The sequence below is a fragment of the Passer montanus genome, unplaced genomic scaffold, assembly GCF_014805655.1.
Source record: "Passer montanus isolate IOZ18808 unplaced genomic scaffold, ASM1480565v1 scaffold1, whole genome shotgun sequence".
NCBI lineage: Eukaryota > Metazoa > Chordata > Aves > Passeriformes > Passeridae > Passer > Passer montanus.
Window position 1 is genome coordinate 9,303,071 of NW_024356504.1, and position 22,448 is coordinate 9,325,518.

General features: G+C 40.0%; 3 protein-coding genes across 9 annotated transcripts in view; 1 reads left to right on the plus strand and 2 right to left on the minus strand.

The window, feature by feature from the left end:
- Window positions 1-10,925, minus strand: part of UBR3 (ubiquitin protein ligase E3 component n-recognin 3) — a 104,374-nt gene extending 93,449 nt beyond the window's left edge. For 3 of the 4 annotated variants that reach the window (XM_039703355.1, XM_039703283.1, XM_039703198.1), the window contains exon 1: window positions 10,335-10,925. In XM_039703355.1, the coding sequence (XP_039559289.1) occupies window positions 10,335-10,777 (443 nt within the window). In that variant the 5' untranslated portion in view covers window positions 10,778-10,925. The remainder of the gene's footprint in view (window positions 1-10,334) is intronic. The other variant, XM_039703117.1, reaches the window with a different exon arrangement.
- METTL5 (methyltransferase like 5) lies at window positions 10,349-16,334 on the plus strand. Of its 4 annotated transcripts, none has more exons than XM_039704788.1 (8): window positions 10,349-10,486; window positions 12,370-12,491; window positions 13,145-13,259; window positions 13,687-13,868; window positions 14,242-14,324; window positions 14,608-14,659; window positions 15,319-15,368; window positions 16,223-16,328. In XM_039704788.1, exons 2-8 carry the CDS (start codon window positions 12,383-12,385, stop codon window positions 16,274-16,276), a joined length of 645 nt encoding a protein of 214 aa, XP_039560722.1. In that variant the 5' UTR covers window positions 10,349-10,486; window positions 12,370-12,382; the 3' UTR covers window positions 16,277-16,328. The 4 variants fall into 4 exon arrangements, with proteins under 4 accessions (XP_039560722.1, XP_039560809.1, XP_039560897.1 ...); XM_039704875.1 differs by lacking the exon at window positions 10,349-10,486 and adding an exon at window positions 11,420-11,785; XM_039704701.1 differs by lacking the exon at window positions 10,349-10,486 and adding an exon at window positions 11,879-12,033 and having other exon boundaries at window positions 16,223-16,334.
- SSB (small RNA binding exonuclease protection factor La) lies at window positions 16,005-21,532 on the minus strand. The gene is made up of 11 exons (XM_039703906.1): window positions 21,458-21,532; window positions 19,832-19,935; window positions 19,490-19,664; window positions 19,236-19,343; window positions 19,042-19,142; window positions 18,757-18,828; window positions 18,631-18,673; window positions 17,918-18,058; window positions 17,382-17,565; window positions 17,122-17,253; window positions 16,005-16,445 (listed from the first exon to the last, which is right to left on the minus strand). The coding sequence occupies exons 1-11, from the start codon at window positions 21,521-21,523 to the stop codon at window positions 16,348-16,350; spliced, it is 1,224 nt and encodes a 407-aa protein (XP_039559840.1). The 5' UTR covers window positions 21,524-21,532; the 3' UTR covers window positions 16,005-16,347.
- Between the last annotated feature and the right edge of the window lie 916 nt (window positions 21,533-22,448).

A 22,448-nucleotide genomic window follows, 5' to 3' on the forward strand; every position in this document is an offset into this window, starting at 1 on the left:
TTCACAGCCCACCACTCCCCCATACATTTTCCATTCTGTCAAAAGATGTTTTCACTGGTTATGACTGCAAGCTAAGGAAGCCACTGTAACAAAACACACAGGTAAAGTCATTTTGAATCCCAGTTTCTGCTAAGCACAAAGCTTCCTTTCACAGAAAGGAAGCTCTGCTCCTTGTGAAGTCTGTGCCAACATGCCAGTTCTGAATCCATCACACCAGAATCAGAGTTAGAAGGGACCCAGAAGGATCATGGAGTGCAACTCTGAAGTGAATGGTGCCTACGGGAACCGAACCCATGACCTTGGCATCACTTACACCGTGCTCTAACAACTGTACCAACCTCAGGGTCATGGATTAACGGTCCCAAATTTTACATATCCTGAAAATGAAAGTTATGAATATGTTGCCTCCTGAGAGTCTCAAGAAAGTATTACTGAATTATAAGGTGTGCTATTATTGCTATATTAACACAGATCCTAGAAGATCAATAAAGGACCCGGATTTGATTCCCTGTAAGGAAAAGTTCTCTCACTGTCACATGCATAAACCACAGCAGGTTCAAACAGGAAACAATTTCTAGATATCAGGCCCTAAACCTTAAAGTAGGAACACCAATGTAATTTTACAAAAGGCACCATACTCTGTGTTTATGGTTCAAAGGCTACAGTGTTAAAGTAGTAAAGTCCAGAATTCCCCAAAGTTCTATTGCAGTGTTGTATTAATTCCTCTATAAATATTGACCAAACTGCCAGACAATGAGTTGGAAGGTCTTCAGAGTTAGGACAACAGCTGTTTTAACTAAAGAAGAGACTGAAACCCAAGCTGTGCACAGGAAGAAACAAGCTGGGATTTCTTATACAGGCCAAAAGGGACACCTGGACAAACTGCTCAGTGGGTTGCATGGGCACTGGACAAACAGCAGCCAAAGCTATTCCATAATCAGTTCCTTACATACTTCTGAAAGAACTTCCTTACCATAGCATCAGCTAAAGAACTGTACATCTACATAAATGTATGTTTCAAAATGCTTCTGAGACTACCAAGCCAGGCCTTAACAGGCAACAAAAAGGAGCACTATCCAGATGTCTCCTGGTACCATCAAGCCCCAGAAATCCATCACTTGCAGCAGGTAGAAATGTCTAATGGGGGGCAATGAAAGGTGGATATAATCTAGATAAGAAATGTATTTGTTCTGAAGAAGCTCAAAAATAATGACCAAGCATTAATAGCTTCTGAACAACTTCAATGTGAAACTTTCCAGATTCATTCCACTCTTTCCTACTATTTCCATTTTTAATAATTCTACTGTGAATTTCAACCATGCATTTTACAAGTGGCTTCAGGTAAAATAACTCCTTTAGACTACAGCTTCACAGCCTATCGAACTGGATCAGTCCTGCCACAACTCTGTCTTCAGCCCTCTTATTTGTTCTAGCACTAGCACTTGACTGATCCTATGTTAAACCAGCTTAGAAACTAAGCCAGCAGAACTCATTTACTTATAAGAATATATAAAAAATTTCACTGGGGCAGTTTAAATCCACCAAAACTCACAGACCAGTTTCCTTGGAAATTACACTGAATTCCCCAAACCATTTTGACATCATCCCTTTTTCCTTGTTAACCTGACAGGGAGCAAAACACAGGGAAGAAAATAAACCAAATTCTCAAACAAAGACATGCAGGAAAATGCCATCCTGACCAACCAGCACAAGAAGTAGACACAATGCTCACTGTGGAGGCAATTCCATCACTTCAAAGGAGAGTTTTTAAACTCCACAGTTATCACAGCAGCTGATAAATACCTTCAGTACCAGCCAGACCACACCTTTACAGCATTTGATCAGCCCTTCATCCACTACATCCCACAGTGTCTCGAGTTGCAGCTGCATTCCAGAAACTTGACATAAGTTCACATATACACAGATGGACTATTTTTACCCTCACTTTTCTCTTACTATTTTCCCCCTGCCTCCCTGTGTTTAAAAGTAATTTCTTTTTAAACTGGATCATAAGACTGCCAAAAGAAAGCATCCCAATTTCACACCCTTAACAGTACTACAGCACTACGAGTACCTGACTCTGACAGAAGCTTTTAGGGATAAGGATCTGCAACCCAAGCAACAGAATCCAAATGGAAACTGCTGCAAATCAGTTCCTAAGCAAAGAAAGTAATGCTCTACTTGATCCTTCAATTCAGTAAGTTATACCTAAACTGAGTTCTTATTTAAAACATAATATACATTTCATATGTACATATATGGTATAATACATATTCACACTGTATGCCTTATGACTGACATCATGGAAGGCTTCATAAAGTATTCAAATGAAGTTTTATAAATATGAATTCAATACAAGTTTTTTTAAAAGCATGTGTTCTGTCTCCACTGTAAAACTAACACACAACTACTACTCCTACATACTCTGAATCTTCAAAATAGATGCAAGATAAAAAGTACTTTTTGAATGCTACAATTATTTCTGAGTAGTTACAAACCCATTACATAATTTCTTATGTGTTTAAATGTTTTTTCCTGCTTTTGCAGTTCAAATATCAAACCAATCTTAATTCAGAACAAAATAAAACTTTCACAACCAGGATTCGAAACTTGTCTGGATGAAAATGGGCTTTGATATATTGTAGAGTTGCTTTATGTAAATCCACTGTCCCTAACAAAAACAAATACAATGGTAACTGAGGAAATGCAGAGAAATAAACCTACTACTCCTATTAAAATTAAGTTTAGCATGTTTCCCCCCACACCCTCATAACTGCACTTCATTAGTTAAATTCCTTTCACCTGCAAAACAGGCTTCCAAAAGCGAATCCATGTGGTACTGACTCCAAGGCCCAAGGAATGAGCACTCTTCTGCTCTTTATGAAAACTGCAAGCTACAGAGTTCAGAGACAAAACTGAATACTTGCATTTCTGCTATCAGGAGCAAAGCCAACTGAAAAGATGTCAGTCTAACTCTTCTAACCAGAAAATTTCTGAAATAGAGGCAACACAGTCAATAGCGGAGGACAATGAAACACAGCAGAATAACTAATGGCTTCTCAAGAAAAAAAACCACAACAACTTTAAAGGGCATCTTTTCACGCTTTAAGCTTTCATGACAAAGCTGACTGGCCAGGTTAGGAGGGTAGAAATCAGAGACTGGACACTAAGAAGTTATTCCAGTCCTTGCAGAAGAGCAGGAAGAGCGGCAATGACTCACAGAAGCTCTCGGTGCTCGGTGCTACATTCAATGAAGAAGCACACCAGTTTAAAGAAAAAGCAGACAAAGCTGCTCTGCAGAGCATTTCTAGTATTCTCTGTTAGTCCTGAGACATAAACATCCTGTATAGTAGACAAAACTACAATGATTTTCATTAGTATACAAGTACGCATTATCAATCAGAAACAGTAGATTTGGCAGTTTCAATCATAAGGCTTTTTTAAGAAAAATGGGGTAAGAATGAGAAGGAATGGACTTCTGAGACCTTGAAGTACATGGACAGTATATCTACTTGAAAGAACAAAAGTCAAGTTTTCAAAATACAGTTAACAAAAACATTTTCTGGTTAAGAAAATTCTCCCAAGAGAATTTAAACAGGTCAAGCATGCAGTATTTTGACCCAAATATTTCATATTATAAAGTTCTAAGTGACTACACAGCGCTAGAAAATGCAAAAACAACCTTCATTTCCTCAGGATTTGAGTAAGATGTGTGAATTTTAATAATAGCTATCAACTTAAGCTTTGGCCAGGCCTCCAACAGACTAGGTGTACATATAAGTAATTTGCAGTTTTCTTGGAGAGTACTTATGAGTTTCATGCCGGAGCTATTATCAGTGCGGGTACTACGCAGAAACAAAGAGGTGCATCCTGAAGAAGGCAGGAGTCCATTTAGTCCTTGCTACTGTATAGCCATTCTATTAATTTAATGCAAAGAAAATACATGGTTTTCAAAGCTTAGTACCAGAACCCTCTACAGAGGAAGGCACCTGAGATACTATTATTTAAAATCACCTGCAGCTGTCAGATACTGTTCCAGGATATTTAAAAAATATAAAATTCCTGATACTGTACAAGTGATAAGGAAGCATGACCTGAAAACTGAATCAACCTATATGGTCACCAAGAACGATCAAAAAAAAAAAATAGTTCTTTAGGAACGTGTTCCCTAAATATACTCCCAAAATCACATTTGCTCCATTGCCAACAGATCCATTGGCAGCTCCATATAGATCAGATATATACCAGACAAATAGCACTCCACCCTGATGTAGTGAACTTAGAATCCTGGGCATATGTCCATGAAAGGTATAAAAGCAGCTTTACAATTGGGTGGGATCAAAGTAAAGGAACTGAAAATCAAAACTGGTTAGCCCAAATCTAAACAAAACTATTTCAGAGAGCTCTAAAACACAGCTCTTCTTAAACTGAATATATACCAAGGCAATTTATAAAGCAACAGACAAGTGATAGAATAAATAAGACAAATTTCAGTCAAGGCAAGATAAATAGCAGCCATATCTTGTGAGCTCAGCCTTCACAGCACTGCTGTGTTCTTCAAATCAGACTGATCCTATCAGCAAACCTTTGGGGTAAAACCATCATTTAAGTTTGTTCAGTAACTAACACAGCAATAGTTCAGGCTTGTAAATATTTATAGTTATGTATATTGATATCTTTCAACATCTTACTGATGACTTTGAAACAACTATACATTATTCCAGAGGCAAGTATAAAGTAATAATGCATCTAGTCAGGTCATAGCTCTAAAGGTAGTAATACAGAATTAGCACTTGGCTGTTAACCATTCGGAATACATCTCAGAGTAATTTAGAGGCTGATGTAGTCCTAATTAGAGACATTCTTAAAAGAAATCAAGTCAGGCAGGTTTGAGAGCTGACTGTATGACATGATAGATTTAATCAACATGTTGATCTGCAATGTCTTTTACTTTCCAAGGATAAGGCCTAACACAAAGCTCTAGGTAAAGTACTCAGTGTTACTGTGGAATCCTAAGAAGCAATACATTATCTTGAGCTTTATGTCTGGGGGAGGTATGAAGGAGGACAGAGGAAATCAGTTATTTATAAATGCATGGTAAATTCCACTTCTATGATCCTTGTGAATCCCAGTATGAATTCCTGTACTTTGTATGTGGATGAACACGGTGGAGGTTTTGCTCTGAAGAGTCACATCCATCATATGTGATTATGGATATGCAAACTCTCACACCAAGCTAACAGCCACTACAGCTCAGACTTCTCTTCAGTCCCGCCTTGGTAGCCCAAAGGACTTCAGTGGCAGAAAAGCTGCATGGAGTTGGCAGAGACCCTACAAAACACCATTTGTACCAGCTCAACAATTCTGAATACACAGGCATTTTAACATGGTTTCATAAAACTCTGAGACTAAGCTAAAGCTGGCTACTTGTAGGCTCTCAGCCTGTTGATAAAGCATCTGTTTCACCAACCTCTTGAAGAAAGCTCCAAAAGAGCACCCTTATCTCTTTGAGGCTGCATTACCAAACCTAGCCTAGGTCCTGGAGAACAGAAAACTTCTCGGTAATTGTTAAACAAGACAATTGTTAGAGTCACACTGGAAGGGACAACCTTGAAGCAGCAACATGCTATATATATGCTAAGAAGGTGATTTGCTGTTGCAAGACACTGCATAAAATAGCCAAGTAATCCACTTTGTGCCAGCAAAACAATAACTGACTGCATGTCCCAAAATGCAGCCACAAGCACATTTGACTTTTCTGATCTTAAGAGGATCCCAGTGCCACAAACCCAAGATGGTAAAAGAGACTATTCCTGATAAACATGCACAGAATGCATCCAAAGATAATTAGCAATAATAGTTTTCTCAAGAGCAAGCTTCCTTTTTTATGGTCACTCTATTTGTTACAATTTTCACTTTCTAAAATTTTCATTTTCTAAAAGTCTAGAATATGAAAAAGTTCCTTTACTCTTACTTAGCTATAGAATGTAAAATAAATAGAATATAATCTTCCATAGCTCCCAATCTCTCAAGTATCTCTGAAAAGGAATAAAAGGAAGGATATAATTTTATGGGGACAGAATAGCAAAGGTCATCAAAATTACATATCTACTACTAAGTATCCAAAATTTAACAAAAACATTCAATAATCCTTGCTGGGTGCAAACATTTTAAAACACTGAAAAAATCAGAGCCATTTCTAAATAAATTAAAGCAGAAAAAAACCAAGCCATTTAGAAACTAAGACTATACTTATACTTGCCAAGCAAGAGGGGGCAAAGAGAATTGTCCAGCCTTTTCATAAGGGGATCACAGCAGAGCCAACAGATACATTTGTCTCCAAGAGAGACATAATGATAAAAAAAAAAAGAAAACAGAGAGAAGTTTGATCTATTGTGCAGCTCATACAGGATTTCTACAAAACCTACACTGATTCACACTTTAAAACACAGAACTAAATGGAAAGATAAGCAGGGATCAGTAAAGACAGAACTGTGGGAAGTTTAGAGCTGGGTACCTGAAGGTGCTTTTGAACACACAGCACATACCACCAATCTGTGAGAGTTACCTTTCTTACAACTATAGGATTTGTTACTCGATAAAGAAACAGCCCCCTGTTGCAAGTGGAAATGGGTAACACCTTGGTCCCTTTGATGTAAGTCATAAGAGAACACAACACTATGTCCATGGAGCCACTGGCTGCCATAACCACCAAAAATACACAAAAAACATCACTGCAAAAGCCTATTAAACAAGATTCTTAACCTGGCTTTTCACCTTTCAGGATGTGCAACCCTTGATGGATGTATTATTCGTGTTGTACTGTAATGCAGTACTAAAACATCTGCCTTCCACATGATTAATTTAACAAATAAGTCACCAAACTGACAGACTCTGAAACAGGACACGGCAGCACGCAATAGCCAAAGTGCTGAGGCTCTCTAGTATGTCAGGTTATTGTCTACAAACTTAGAGGGTAATCAGAACAGGACAGCCATAGGAACAAGATGGTACTCAGCAGTAACAGATTATTGACTAGCTATACTGTTATAATAACCATAAGGCACACAGCCTTCTTCAAGTTTATTTCATAAACTATCACGTTCATTATAATAAAAGACCATCTACCAACCAAAAATTACTCCAGTCTGAATTTTCCCCTGTCCAACTGCATGGGATTTTTTTAATCCAACAGATGAACTCATTTGAACTATAAGCATATGTCTACTCAAAATGCTTTAGAACCGAAGGTTTGTGCTTCTTCAGAACATTATTAATTACCTCTGAAGGACTTGTTAAATTTCATTTGCAAATAGCTAGACACCATATGGGAGACAACTACAAATTATTTCTGCCTCCTGACACATCAATGGATTTTAAAATCTATTCAACCTTGCCACAGGTAGAATTTTTAATGTTTTCACAAACAGCTACACTTACAATCTTGGATATTTTCTAAAGTCTACATTACATTCTAGTAGACCAACTGCAAATAACTTAAACATCAAAAACACTGAAATCTGCATGGAAATCAAAAGGTTCAAAAATGTGACAGTCTGATTTTTCTAGAACAAATGAAAATTACACACAACACCTAAAGCAAACCTAGGTACCTAAGGCAAATCAGTATGCATCTATTATGCTATATTCCAACTTCTTTTTATAAAGGCACCGGAAATAAAAAACTAACACTCAGGTATCCCTATAAAACAAATTACATATTTAATTAGTATTACAAGATTAACACACACTTATACTCTAGGATAAACCATCTCTAGATTTACATGAGCCATCCTAAAGGCAATAAAAAGATATTCCAGATTCTAAACTGGAGAGATCTCCTTTACAGGAGATCAGTTAACTAAGACTTCATGAACAGTATTTTTGAGCTGCATCAAATAAATAATGTGAATATGAAGACCAGATAACAAGAACAGAAACAAAAGAATGCCACTATAATATTCATATACAGCATCTACACCAAATTGTATCTGAGCAGACAGATGGTAGATAAAGTTTGTAAGTAGGCTCCACATTTGATTCCCTTGCTATTAATAGAAGCCTAGGCTGTAGTGGCCAAGGTTATATCAGGCTAGACACACTCCAGTTTCCTAAGTCCATCATGAAGGCCTCCTAACTTTGACATGCAAAGCATGACTTTTGTAATCGTGCAGTTGATTTGTATACACAAAGTTAAAACACTATCTAAACATGCTGCATTGTAGCAATTCAAATCAATAGGTAAAACTGTGTGTTTGCACACAATAATGTTTTTTACATTGGTTAAAGTTTATTTTACTTTGTCTTGCACAGCAAACAAAGTTTCTAGTTCACTTAACTGCAATGGCTGAACACCAGTTCTTGTCTATATAAGCAGAAGTGACCTTCTGTTAAATGCAGACACTCCATATGCTGCCATGTATTGCCCTCCTTGTATGTCCAAGAGGACTGGAAAATCTACTGCACAATCCCAAGTGTTGTTTCTGCACAGATATTATTTATTTGTTCAACAATTCTTTAGCTTTAGTGACCAAAACTCCTGAAGGGACCTACCTCACAAACAAGACAATTTACTCTCAAATTCTACCATTACAAATAATAAGTAGAATACATAGAAATGAGATTGTTACTCCCTCGGGGTTTGCATCTGCTTACATTGCAAATTTAACAACATTTTTTATTTCTTCTTTATTAAACCAGATTTCCTCAAGAAGAAAACTGTTCAAAATAAGAAAAGATAACTGTGAAAGCTATACAGTCTGCGACGAGTGCAGCATCACAAGTCGTTTTAATATTCACCCTAAAGTAGTTCAATTTGTGTGTGCTCTGTTAAAATCCGGCCACTAAGAGGAGCCCTAAGTCTGTTCCACAATGAACAGTGGAAGAAGTAGTATTAATTTTCTTTCCTATTTCTCAAGATCAATGGAAACTCTTACTTCAGTGATGATGAGGAAAGCAGAATCACCACAAGTTGAAGAAGAACGATAAAGAAAGAATCACTTCAGCAGTAGCAACTTGCAACCACTGAAGATTACTGAAAACAAAAGGAGGAAAAAAATTCTGACATTGGAGTAAGTCTATCAATAAGAAAAGAGTCCACCAAAAAAGAATGAGTAAATGATGAAGACAGATTGCAAGAGAAAGAAAAGGTGAGAAAAGCATAAGAAACAAAAACTGAAGCCATGTCAAGGCCTGCAGCAGAACAGTGATTGCAGACCTAAAGAATAGGAGTCAAGGTAATGACATTCAAGGAACAGAAAAAGCAGAATTAATGAAATGTCTACGTAGGAATGCAAAAAGATAAGGAATCTTAAGATGCTGAGTGAATGATACAGAGTTAGAGCCTGCAAAAACAAGAAAATCTGCAAAAACAAGAAAATAACCAAGGAAATGTTTTAAATTTTCTCTATGTTCCTAGTGTTTTCTGCGAGGTATGCCACAACTTACAATTCAACAGCATATCATCTCATCCAGGCTAAGACAGTCAAGACAGACCATTCCAGAAGGTTTGTCAAGAGAATCCTCATTCAAGCACTCCAAGCTGTCATCTAGTGGAGCCTTTAGCTAGCTGGTGAATCAACAGGAACACAAGGAGCTCCAGAAGACACTCAGCTGCAAAACCTGAAGTTTACTGGCTAGGTACCACCTTTATCCAGTAACTGGTTGACTGATCATTCCTTTCACCATTGAGTACATACGAGAACAAAGAAGGGTTTAATGAGGTACCTGATTCCTCTTCTTCTGACCAGGCACTTCAGTCTCGTCTCCAGTAGGTCAGAATACAAAAGACCTTTGACTTCCAAAAACCCTGCCCTGTTGTATTCGTCCAAGCGCTACCACATTCCTTGATTTAAATCTAAGGTGGCAAAATGAACTGCAGACAGGGAAATCACACAAAAGTGCGTCCCTCTTATTCAATCTGTTCACTTTGGCTTATCTGCTCACACGCTGTCCCAAAGTATTTTGACTTCAGGGCTAGCTGTGTTAGGCCAAGGCTGCTAGCTGGAAGCTGACAGGTACTGCCTCCCATGCACTCTGCCTTATCAACTTCCCTGAGGGCTGGCACTCGGTGCAAGGGCAACAACATTCGCATGAGCGTCCTAAAAAAAAGGCACACCCACATCAACAAAGCCACCTTGCCGAACCCCGGCGGACTCGTCGCTCAGCCCTTGGTCCGAGCCGCAGCCAGGGACGGAGGCAGGCGGCCCAGGAGGCGGCAGGGGCCTCACTTAGTGCCCTCTCTCCCGGCACGGCCCGGGCACAGCTCTGCCGCCCGCGGGGCCGCCCCCGCCGGCAGGTGCCCGCCCGCCCCGCCGCGGCCGCCCCGCGCTCACCCGGCCTCCCGCATGACGTTGCTGTCGCCGCAGTCGCAGGCGCCCCCCGCCTGGCTCCGGAACATGTTGTAGTCGTGCCCGGCGTGCTCGCCCTGGTGGAAGCACTCGGCGCACAGGCTCATGCAAGGCGAGATCCCGCACGTCCGGCACCGGTAGGCCACGAAGTTGGCGGTCCAAACCAGGCCGCAGAGCGTGGCGGGGTCGTAGGCCCGCACGGTTTGCACGAAGCTGTCCCAGGGCTCCCCGCCCGACAGCAGGCAACGGCACCACTCCAGCGCCTCGCCCGCCGCCTCGCCGCCGCCAGGGCCCGCCGCCGGGGCCAGCACCCGCTCCAGCAGCGCCCGCAGCTTCGCCGCCGCCGCGCCGCTCTCGCCGCCCAGCGCCGCCTTCAGCCGCGCCGCCGTGGCCCGCTTGTCCCTGCTGCTGGCGCCGGCCCCCGCCATGACGGGACACCGAGGGGCCGTTACGGCCGCGCCGGGCTCCGGATCCGCGATCCCTCCGCCGCCCTCGCTCCCCGCCCCGCGGCGCCGCCCTCTCGCGATAGCCGCGGCACCGGCGCCCTGCCCGCCGCCCGCGCCCCCCTCCCGACACCGCCTCTCCCCTCCCCTGACACCACCCTCCTCTTCCTCCGCCCCTGCCCTCCTGCCGCCCTCCCAGCGCGCAGGTGCGCGCCCCGCGCCGCCGCCGCCCGGAATGTCGCCGTCCGCCGGCCCGAAAGTTCGCGTTCCCGGGGTCCCGGCAGCCGCGGGAACCGTGGAGGGTACACCTGGGCCGCCGGCGGCCCCGACGGCAGCGGAGCTCCGTTGTTACCGAGCCGTGCCTGCAGCGAAGCGGCTGCCGTGAGACATCCGGTGGCCGCCCGTGTGCCCTGGCTACAGGGGTCCCGCCGGGCTCAGGTGGTGGCGGCTTTGAGGGCAGGAGCAGCTGCGGGGAATGTGGGAGGCACCTCTGAGGCTGCGGGCCGGCGTTTCTGCGCTCGCTGCCATCGATTGGCCCCGCTGGGGGTGCAGAGCAGGCCGGGCCCCGGCGGCAGCACCGCACCCCGGGTGTCCGCAGAGCCGCGGTACCAGCGTGCGGCTCCCTGCGCCCTGCTCCCGGGAGAGAACGTGGGGGGATGCGAGTTATCGTGTTTCGCACACCGATCGGCGGTTTTAAACCTCCATAAATAGATGTTCGACTGTGCAATGGAAAGCCTTATACGAAAAAAAAATCTGTTCCTAAATGAGAGTAACCCGACAGCTTCGGGCCTCAAGGCAGCTGCCTCCCTCTGGCTTTGCCTGCGTTTCCTATGGCTGCCCGTCCTATGGCTGGCGGCTTGCGGCGCGTTGCGGTGCCAGGTGAACGTTACTCTTCACGACCGCTTTTCCCAGCGCACCGGCAAAATTCCAGTTCCTTGTCCTGTCCCTAAGGGCACTCGGGAGCGGAACCACCGAGAAAGCCCGGTCTGCCAGGTGTGTCCTCCGGCCCTTTCTCGGGCACCGCGCAGCCGTGACACGTAAGGCTGCCATAAAACGTCTCGTGTTTATAACAGGCGAGAGCAAAGCTCGCACTCGCTAAGGACCCGCGGGAGGCTCCCGGGCGTTTCGTGCCCGCAGGTCCCGCCGGCGCGGAAGGGGCGGGGCGGTGCGCGCCGGGGCGGGCGCTGTGTCGGAAGTGCGCGGGCGCTCGGAGCGGCCCGGCCCGGCTCGGCCGCGCTGCGGTGAGTGCGCGCCGTACCGAGCGAGGGCGGCGCAGCGGGGACCGTACGGGCGGTGGCGGGCGCTGGGGTTCATCTCCTGAGCTTAGGGCTGCGAGGGCCCGGGCGGTAGAAGCGGAGCCCAGGGCCTGAGCTCCGGGAGCCGGTGAGGAGTGGGGCTGCCGCCGCCCGGGTCCGCCCTCGTTCCCCATCATGAGCAGCCAGCTGCGTCCCGGGAAACGGCAGCGTGAAAACACCCGGGAGAAGCTGAAGAGTACCAGGGGATTTTAAGTAGGAAATAATTTAAGATCATACTTTTTTTTAATATTGTTGTAACTGATTACACGTTATTTTATTTAGTTAAAACATAAACATGAAGAAATTAAAGCTTAAAGAACTGGAAAGCTCTCTTCAACAAGTTGATACTTTTGAAAGTCCAAAACTACTCCTTGAACAGTATCCAACAAGACCTCATATTGCAGGTAGGTGACCCACACCACTGTTTTCTCTTTTACTAGTTCATCACCACATTTAATTCAAAACGTTTTTCATACTGCATTGTCTCCTTTGAAAGCTTTGTATTAAAAGTAGTTAAGAAAGTATATCCAGCAGGAATGTGTATAGTAATATTCTGGTAATGTCCGTCTTCGTTTGAAAAATGCAACCTAAGACAATGTCCAATCCAAAAATCAAATTAATTAATCTAATAGATAATATTGTGATAGAAGCAGTCGTAATCTGTAACTGTAGAAGCTGAAATGGAGTTGTCATGACCCACAAAACCAGTAAAAGTGTATATACAGACACTCATCTATACCTTAATTATGCTCTTTTCTGTATTTTATATCCTTCTATTGTTTTCCCCCAAAAAAGTTTAGAGGCATACATTTTCCACAAGCAATACTCAGAGCTCTGTCTCTCCACCAAAGATCCAGTTTGTAACTAGTCAAAATGTTTTTGACTCTTCACAAATAAATGAAAAAGAGAATCACAGGCAGCGAGAACATCAGTTTAACTAAAGGTGTTTTCTAAAGAAAAATTAAAGAGCTTTCTGAAGGCAGAAACAGCTTTTCTTGATTAATCATGTACATATTTGGTATTATTGACCTGTTTTGTTTTGGTTTTTTTCCCCCAGCATGTATGCTTTATACAATTCACAATACTTTTGATGATATTGAAAACAAAACAATTGCAGATTTAGGATGCGGTTGCGGCATGCTCAGCATTGGAAGTGCAATGTTAGGAGCAGGGTAAGTATTTAATATTAAGTTCTGGTTATATTTCTTTCTGGCATAGAAGAGTAGAAAGTAAGATTAAAACGTAGCAATGCTGAACTAAAACATTTCAGATTTATAATCTGTTGCATAAAACTGTTTACCAAGTTTTGACCATCAATAGCCATTCATACAGTGAAAGTGATGGACAGCTGTCAAGAATTTGGAAGTAATTTTCTTTCCCCATAAGCATTAAATGAAAACATGAAACTTCCGTAACAAAATTTAGATTTATACTTGAGAAAGGGCAACAGAAGTACTTGAATTTTTATCAGCACTGAATTTATTATGTATGCTTGTTACATTTCTTAGGTAAAACAGTTGTGTACATAGATCCCTTACTGTAGAGTTTAAACACCATTTTAGTTTGTAGTAGACTAACATGTGACACTTTTCTTAATAGATTCTGTGTGGGGCTTGACATAGATGCAGATGCACTGGAAATATTTAATAGCAATATTGAAGACTTTGAGCTCACGAATGTCAACATGGTTCAGTGTGACATCTGTTCTTTATCTGACAGCATGTCAGATACTTTTGACACAGTTATTATGAACCCTCCTTTTGGTACCAAGCATAACAAAGGTTGGTAATTGTGAAGCTCAGTTAGAAATTATCACAAACAAAACAGCAAGAGAAATGCTTTCAATGAAGCATGTCCCTTCTTTATTAGTTATGTATTCTAATTTCTTAATGTTTTGTTATCTGGAATAATCTTCCTAAGATTAGCAACTTCAACATTGTAACTAACAGTCACTGGGGTTTGAAATAAACAATACCAAATATTTCATATCCCTATCATTTTTATTTTATTAAAAGCAATTGAGTATGTTTTAGAAATACTTTCTGTACCTTAATATATTGAGTGCTGTTTCTCAAGTAGCTATTAATCCAGAAAAAAATAAAGCAGATCTTTGCACTTCCATTTAAATTTCTAATAAATTCATTATTCTTTTAGGAATTGACATGATTTTTCTGAAAACTGCTCTACAAATGGCAAAAACAGCTGTATATTCCCTTCACAAAACTTCAACACGACAGGTAAGTTCTTCATTTTAGTAGGGCAAGAACTAACCAGACAACAAAATATTTGGCTATATAGTTGTCTATAGCTTCACTGATTTGCAAACTACTTTGTGGGGTATGTTTGGGATAAATACTAATTACATCAAATAACTGCAGTCTGACATACATCAAGAAAATTATGTGATCTAATGCTTTGGCTTGAAAACCAAAAGCACAGGAGACTTATTAAGTATAGAAGTGTAGATGTTTATAAACCAGATCATTTTAAAAACTCATTTTCTACACTCTACTATTGTAGCATATCCAAAAGAAAGCAGCAGAATGGGAAGTGAAGATGGAAGTCTTAGCAGGTAATACTTACTCATTTTTACAGAAAAAAAACCAAAACCTTTTGGCTTTGTACATTATCTCTAACACTACCAGCCAGTCATAACAGCCTAAGATAAATTTAAGTGTGATTTAACACAGAAATTATACAGGTCTTTCTAGCACACTTTTAAAAACTGTTTGTTTAAATATTTTGCTACTTTTCTAGAATACAAGCAGGCACTTAATAAAGCTCTGAGAAATACATATTCTGTGCAAAATTAGGTTTGTTCCTGGACTAGATTTTGTCTTCAAGCAGAAGCTACCTCTCTTCCTGCTTCAAAGGGCATGTTGCTGAAAAAGTAGAGCAAAGCACAGGTCAGTTTTCACACACAAAAAAATCATCCTGCTCTTAGCCACATAAATATTTTTGCCAGTTAAAGTGTCTTCCCAGTTCTTCTGATAACCAGATGGTTTTTAGTCATATAACTTGAGATGTGAAGTTGCACAAGTGCTTGAAACACAACTGCCATCCACTTAACTGTCTGATGTGGACAGCTTCAATGTTTAGTCATGATGTAGTGCAGAGATAAAAGAGATATGGCAAAACAGCAGATATTAGAAACAGAAGTCCATGGCTGTAGGACTTAAATGGCTGATTATCATCCTTGTCTCTAACACATATTCTTTATACTGTTCACAGAACTTAGGTTTGACTTACCAGCATCATACAAGTTCCATAAGAAGAAATCAGTAAGTATAAAACCTAACATAACTGAGAAAATGCTGAGGTAAATAAATTCTCCTTACTGAAATTTAAGTTTTAGCACCATATGTACTGGATGAAGAATGGTCACAGCATTCAGTCACATCACTGCTGTTACTGCATTTTGTAGCTGAACATGGAAGAGCATCATGATGATGCCAGTCAAAGCTCTACACAAAGATAAAAGCCAGCACTGCAGTCAGATGTGGTAAAGCTAAGGGTAGCTCTCTGCTCAATCCTGTCTGCAGCTCAGACCTGAGTGAATGCAGAGCTGAAGGCCACAGTGCCAAGGATGTTACAGCAGTAGCATTATTTCAGAGCCAGCTGGAGGAACTTATGCTCACTGGTAAAAGATACAGTCAAGACACCACAGTATGGCAGCCTAAGCCCACAGCAAGCTCCTTGCTACTCAGTGCTGCCTTGGAAGCCATGGATCCCCATCCCTTACCACAGGGCAAGTAGAGAGGAGAATGAGCAATAGTTGAACACTGTTAAGTATGTTCCAGCAAAGAACAGAAGCTTTAATCAGCTGCTGACTTGAACTTAGAATTATTTAAGTCTGTCCTTACCTTTGCTACTTCACAGTTGAAACATTATACTATATTAACCAGGCTTCAGCAGAAAGTTTTAAGTTCTGAATTTATTGCCAGCTGCTATTAAACATAACCACAAGATTACAAAGTCCAAAACCTTTTACATTTGAATGAGATGCCAGAAAAATTGACAGTATAAACAAAACTATAAATAGAAAAGTTTTCCAGGGTTTTATGTTAGCAGTAAGCATGCTTCTTAAACAAAAAAAGCTGTAACCCAATAAAATGAAACTTTTCTCTAATTGTAGGTTGACATTGAAGTGGATTTCATTAGATTTTCTGCCAAAAAAGTCCTGAATTGAGGCAGGTATTTAAAATCTACTGAAAATGGAACAATAAAACCACTAATTTTTTAAATTCTTTTATTTGAGTATTACTGATTGCCATCTCCATTTTCTGTTTTCAGTTGTTTTGGTGCAGGTTCTTCCTTTTCTGTTTCCTCTAGTGGTCTCTTCTTGGGACTTGATGGTTCTGCAAGATTGAATATGTAGTCATTTAGAGTAATGGAAAGCTTTACCTGAAATCTGAAAAAACCCAAACTCTTCCCATCATCTAAGTTTTGAGTCCCAGTTATCTACAGCCATGGCTACACTAGAGGGTTTGCTTTTAGATGTTTTAAAATGCCCCATTTGAAGAGCTTCACCCCTGTCTAACTCCACAGCAGGAGGGCAGGTAAGAAAATGAAGGAATAGAATGTACCAGGAGTAGGGTTTAGTTAAGCAAGTGCTGTATGTAATGAACAGGAGCTTAGCTCTTCCTCTGCTCCAAGCTAAATACTGACAGGCCAAACTATTAAATATAAAGAAAAAAAAAAAAGCACTACTCAAGAGACTGAGTCTGTACAGTTGTGTAGTGCTACTGACAATCACCATGTTTCAATGCATAGTTTTACACAAATATGCAGTATAGCCTTATCTATATACTATTATATAGATAATTACTATCTAGATAGTAATTCTTTTTAATATGCTTTTTGGACAGTTGTGGCAGGAATTGAGCACAAGACTATTAAGGCAGATACTGGCAGGAGGGCAGAAATGCTACAGAGCAGAGCCAAATCTGAAACACTTGTCAGAAACATAAGTATGTGGAGCTACTTTCTCTAAAGGTACTGAATAAGCTGCACCAAGTGCACAGAATGACATACCTGTTTTAGTATCATTTTCACCATCTTCTTCATCATTCTCAAACTTTATTTTCTTGCCCTGAAACTGTATTTTTCCTTTTTGTCCGCCCTGAGGTATCTTTCCCCCTCTTCCTTTTCCTTTCATTTTGCGCCCTGTGGAGATACAAGATCAGGAACTTTGTATCATTTCTCTTTTAACTGGCCAGCTGCAGAGATTGTTTAGTGAATTTCATCCACCAATTCTAGGACATTATAAAGGCTTAAATAAGATGAGGGAGAACCTTTTGTTTTCTGTTTCAGCAATTCCTGCTGATCTTCCAGAATTTTTTTCAGAGCTTCTTTCTCTGCATCTCCTTCTAGCAATTCCCATGAAACATCCTTGTTCCGGAGCTGCAAGTTTCCATTATGTGCTGCTTTGGCTTTTTCCAGAGCTTCTTTGGCAATATCCTTAAATAGGATAATTCCCTTTAAAAGAAGAGTGGCATTGCATTAATTTTACTGCAAAAACATTCAGCTAGATGATGAACAATATATCCTCAGCAAATTCATTACTTTTGTATGATAGTAAAACATGTCTAGACTGAAGCAAAGCCCTCAGACTGTGCTAATGAACTTTCTTAGTTTTGACCTTATCAACTAACAAGGCTGGAACCTCTATCTGTTCTTCTGAAAGAAGTTAAGGGAAAAATTTAATTCTCTAAATATTCTGCAATTTCACAAGACAATAACTTATCAATAACATAAAAGAACAAACATTTAATCATTCATTTTCAAACTTCAATACTAAAATCTTAAGTCCTTGTCTAAGATTACAGACCTCCTTTGCACCTCTGACAAAGTGTATCCACTTGATTTCTCCGTGACCAGAAAATACTCCATGGAGGTCTTCTCTGCACGTTTGGTCATCTAGATCACCAGAAAACTTCAAAAGACATCCTGTCTTTTCTTCCAGAGACTTCTAAATTAAAATAAAAACCCCCACATTATCACTGAACAGTCAAGTGTGAACATTCATATTCCCCCCTCAATCCTATTAAACATGGTAGTGATGAATAAGCAGTTGAAGTTACAGTAATTTGAGTATTTTTCCTGCATAACCTAGTTCGGCTGATGTCCAAGTCTTGTACAGTGTGTCCCCTCCTTTGAGTTTTCTTTGCTTACTGTGATACACTTATATGGAACTTAGCACTCCTTTCCCATATTAATTGCACTCTTTAAATTTTACAAAACAGCTTTCTGAAGGCTGATAAGTTGAAAATTTATATAGTACTGATGAGATCCTTAATGGATCCTTTAAACATCATAGAAGAACCATCATCTCCATGGTGCATAATGTAAATTCAGGACATGAGCCTTTAAACAAAATTAGGCTATTGAAAATAATATTAAAACACCATTACAAAACACTCTTACTGTAAGTTAGCTGGAAAAGATGAAGTGACTTTCTAGAAAGTGCTCTATATTACAGCATTTGAAACAGAATATTTCATGTTAGCTTTATAAAATGTGGGTGATTTAAGAAACCCATACCATTTCAGCATCTGCTGCTTGTTTCTGCTTTTCTTCTTTTTCCCTGCAAAAAAGTTAAATTAGTTCTGAGTTAGTTCAAGCAAGGTCAGGCAAGCAAGACACACACTTTGATTGGCAATGACTCACTGTTTAGCTCTTGCTTTCGCTTCTACTTTGTTTTGTTTCCTTTCTTCATTCTTCTTTGTACAATACTCCTCCCTTCAACAGAATACAGGTTAATTTAAAATATTCTGTTAAAATACATGTGAAACAGTTGAAGTTATTTTCCCAAGCTCAGATGCTAAGTCTCAGTCTCCACAAGGTACATCAAAGGTACATGCCATGAAAAACTCACTTCTCAGGCCAAGCCTGGTTCTTGTGTAAATCCACCCCTGACCACTGTTAGTTCATATATCAGTTAAGTGGACTTACTTGAAAAGTACTATCAGCTCTGTGTCTTTGTACTTTTGATTTGGTATCTCTGTGAACTTCTTAGCAGATTCAACACTATCAAAAACTGCAAATATTGAGCCCTGTTAAATGATAAAAGATATTGTCAGAGTAATTGAAAGCAATGTTGTCCAGGGGGGATCCCTGCCCCAGGTCTAAATGCTCATAATCATTACCTTAAACGTTCTCTGCAATGTTCTCCTCATTTGAATATTTTCCACTGGACCTTTATCCTCAAGCCATTCTTTGATATCATCAAGAGTAGCATCTAGTGGAAAGCCTTTCTGCAAGGTAGCAATGAGCCTCAATTGTATGCCACAGAGTGACACTTAAAAACTATAACCTCAATAGCACAAGTTAATTCAAGCTTTACTCTCAGATGGTTATCAGTTAAAGTCGTGCAGGAGAGTACAAAGAAAAAATTACTTACAACGTATACAGATCTGTTTTTAATTGCAGCCTTATACTGGTCATTTAATTCAGGAAGGGGTTTATTTGGAGATCTTCTGATTTTAGTTTTGTCTTCATTTATTTCCATTAAACCCGTCTTGGACTTTCTTAGTGCTTCTACAATAACACCAAAATCTTTTGAAAGGCGACTTAACCTATTGAGCAAGCAGACAGAGGTTATTACAAATACACAGGCAAAACTGAAGCCAGATGTTAAAAAAGCAATGGGAAATGTAAATGCACATCATGAACACTTGGCTCCAAATAGAGATTGGTAGCTGAAAGTTACTCTTTTATCCACATTAGTTGTACTTTGCTTTACCTGTTGAATTTGATCATTACTTCTAAAGGTACCCAGCCATCATCTAGTTTGATCTGTTCCTTTAGAAACTTGTCTCTTGGTAGATTGTGATTGCCAAAATAGTACTGCAAAAAGGAAGTGGGAAGGGGAGGAAAGAGAGATGTGTCTTTAGATTTTCAGTCTTAAAAGCTCATTTTCATCTAACAGCTTACTGCAGTAGATTGAGACATACCAAAATTAATTAATCTGAACAATTGGGAATTCTGCAATTATTACTTCCTGCTCTAATGTGATACTTTGTGAAAAGTTAGCTGCAATGTATAAGCTGTAAAAACAAAATCACCAGAAACAAGCTCCACAAAAATGCAAACAAACCAACCCTACATTGAAACAGTGCTTCATCCAATGGAATTAATAAGGCAAAGATAGATTGCAGTTTTGTTTAGGAAAGAAGCAAAGCTTATTCTGTTAACATGATAAGCATTTATCACCCTGATCAAGCTTTGCAGAGTCAAAAGCCAAATTTGTCACCAGCAGATCCAGGTTGTACTCCTTATTTAAGGAGCACGTATGCAAGAATATTGTATTTGCACACTGAAAAGTCATACAGACTGGAATTTCTAGGTCTCATTCAACAAAACACTGTAAGATAAAGAAATCATTATTTTATATTTAATTTTTAATTATTAAGTTCTTTATTTTGATCTTGTCTGGCATGGGAACACAATTCACTTCAAGACAGACAAGTTAATTTGATTCTTTCCCTGCAGCCATCTAGCAAAGGTCAAATACTTGAAACCTTAAGGTAAGCTGGAATATTTTCACCAATACCATGGTGCTTTGAAAAGTCAGTGCAAGTTTTACAACGTTACCTCTTCCTCTAGTACATCTCAAACTCATATTACAAAAAGTCTAGTCTTGTCAACTATTTACGTATAACAAACAAACAAACAAAAAAAAGAGGTTGAGGAATCTCCACATTTTGTTTGTGTGTTATATATAAATAATGGCTCCATATGGTAATGGGCATTCAGTGAGCTACATTTTTGTCCTTCAGGAAAGTGGTTTTGTTCTACATGCCACTTAAAACAATGGGCTCAGCTTTTTTGTTGTAGGGTAACCCCTCCAAGGCTCTAGAGAGACAGAGTTTATCCAAAGTAGGCGTAAGTTTTGTTGTAATTTTTAGCAATAAATTACAAAGCAGTAAATCATAGTAGAAAGTTATGCAATGTGCTACTATTTTGACCAGCAGAGATTCTGGAGGAGAATTTTTTCCCCACAAAAATTAAGGCACATTGAATTAAAATGCACTCTCCTCCTATTTGCACAGGTAGAATAACCCCAGCAAACATGGTAGTAAATTGTTTAATAATTCACTTGCTATAGCACCTAAAATGCTAGCAAATGCAACCTTTTGTTTTGAAATTGTGTTCTTACAAGCAAATCTACAGACAAATATAGCTTCCAATGTAAACTACAGTTATGATCCTAAAGTATTAAATACCTGTTACAGACTTGTGACATTTTTTAAAGAGCTGAAGATTCAAGTCTAACTCCCAATAAAGTTAACTTCCACTTAGCCAAGCCCTGCCAATGAATGCCTCCAAAACACCTCAGTCCAGACCCCAAACTATAAACTGAACTCACCTCAATTTGCTGACAGATTTTGCTTTCCAAGATAGACATGTTTTCACCATTTCCATTTTCAGCCATTTTCACCAGCTGTTTTGAAGAGAATACAGAGCAAAAGCACAAAGTTTTGAATAGTATTTTCTACAGACTGACATTCATGTAGCATTGCATTTCACTGCAGCCTCATCTAGATAAGGTAACAGCCAAGTTCATTAGCCATACATTTATGTCTGTGAAGCAACTATTAACATGACTGCAGAACTCAAGGGGAAACTATGAAACAACTGGGGGAAAAAAAAATCCCCTCACTTTGGTTGTTAGGGCAGCTTTTGGCATTCAGCAGTCAAGAAAAAAATCAGGAAATGCTGGCACTTCTCAGCCTTATTTGTTATTTATCTTTTTCTAGCCACTGATCCTCAGTTTAGAACAACAATAACAAAACTGGGAGCCAACAACATGTGTTTAAGTCAAATCCAACCTCTCATCACTAGGCACAATAATAACAAAAATGTTCAATTCCTACATAGGTATAATGAGAAAGTGTTTCTGAAATGTTTCATCTTTGGAAAGTTCACAGAACTTACTGGAGGACAGAATGAAAATATCTGCATTTAGTGACACATCCTAAAGATGTCTTGTTCTCTCCTTTACAAATGTGTCTTCATTGCAGTTCTGCTTGAGTAGTGAATCAAGTATCTTTATAACGTAAGACATTTTAACTCTGAAGTAATTTTACTTAACTGGCAGCAAGTGTATAATCCCAGTACATCAGATGCAGTCACTACGAAAGCAGCTACTGGCCAGAAACTTAACTAGGATCAAACATTTTCTATCTAGTTGCTTTTAAGATAAGGATAGTGTGAAGATTAATCCTTGAGAAAAAAATGTAACTTTATGAAGCTGTCAGAAATTAGTTTGAGTTCAATTTTGAACTATGAAGCAGAGATTTCTTCTTTCTCCCTTTGAGCACTAACACACTTTTTAAATCCGGCTGCAGATGATAAAG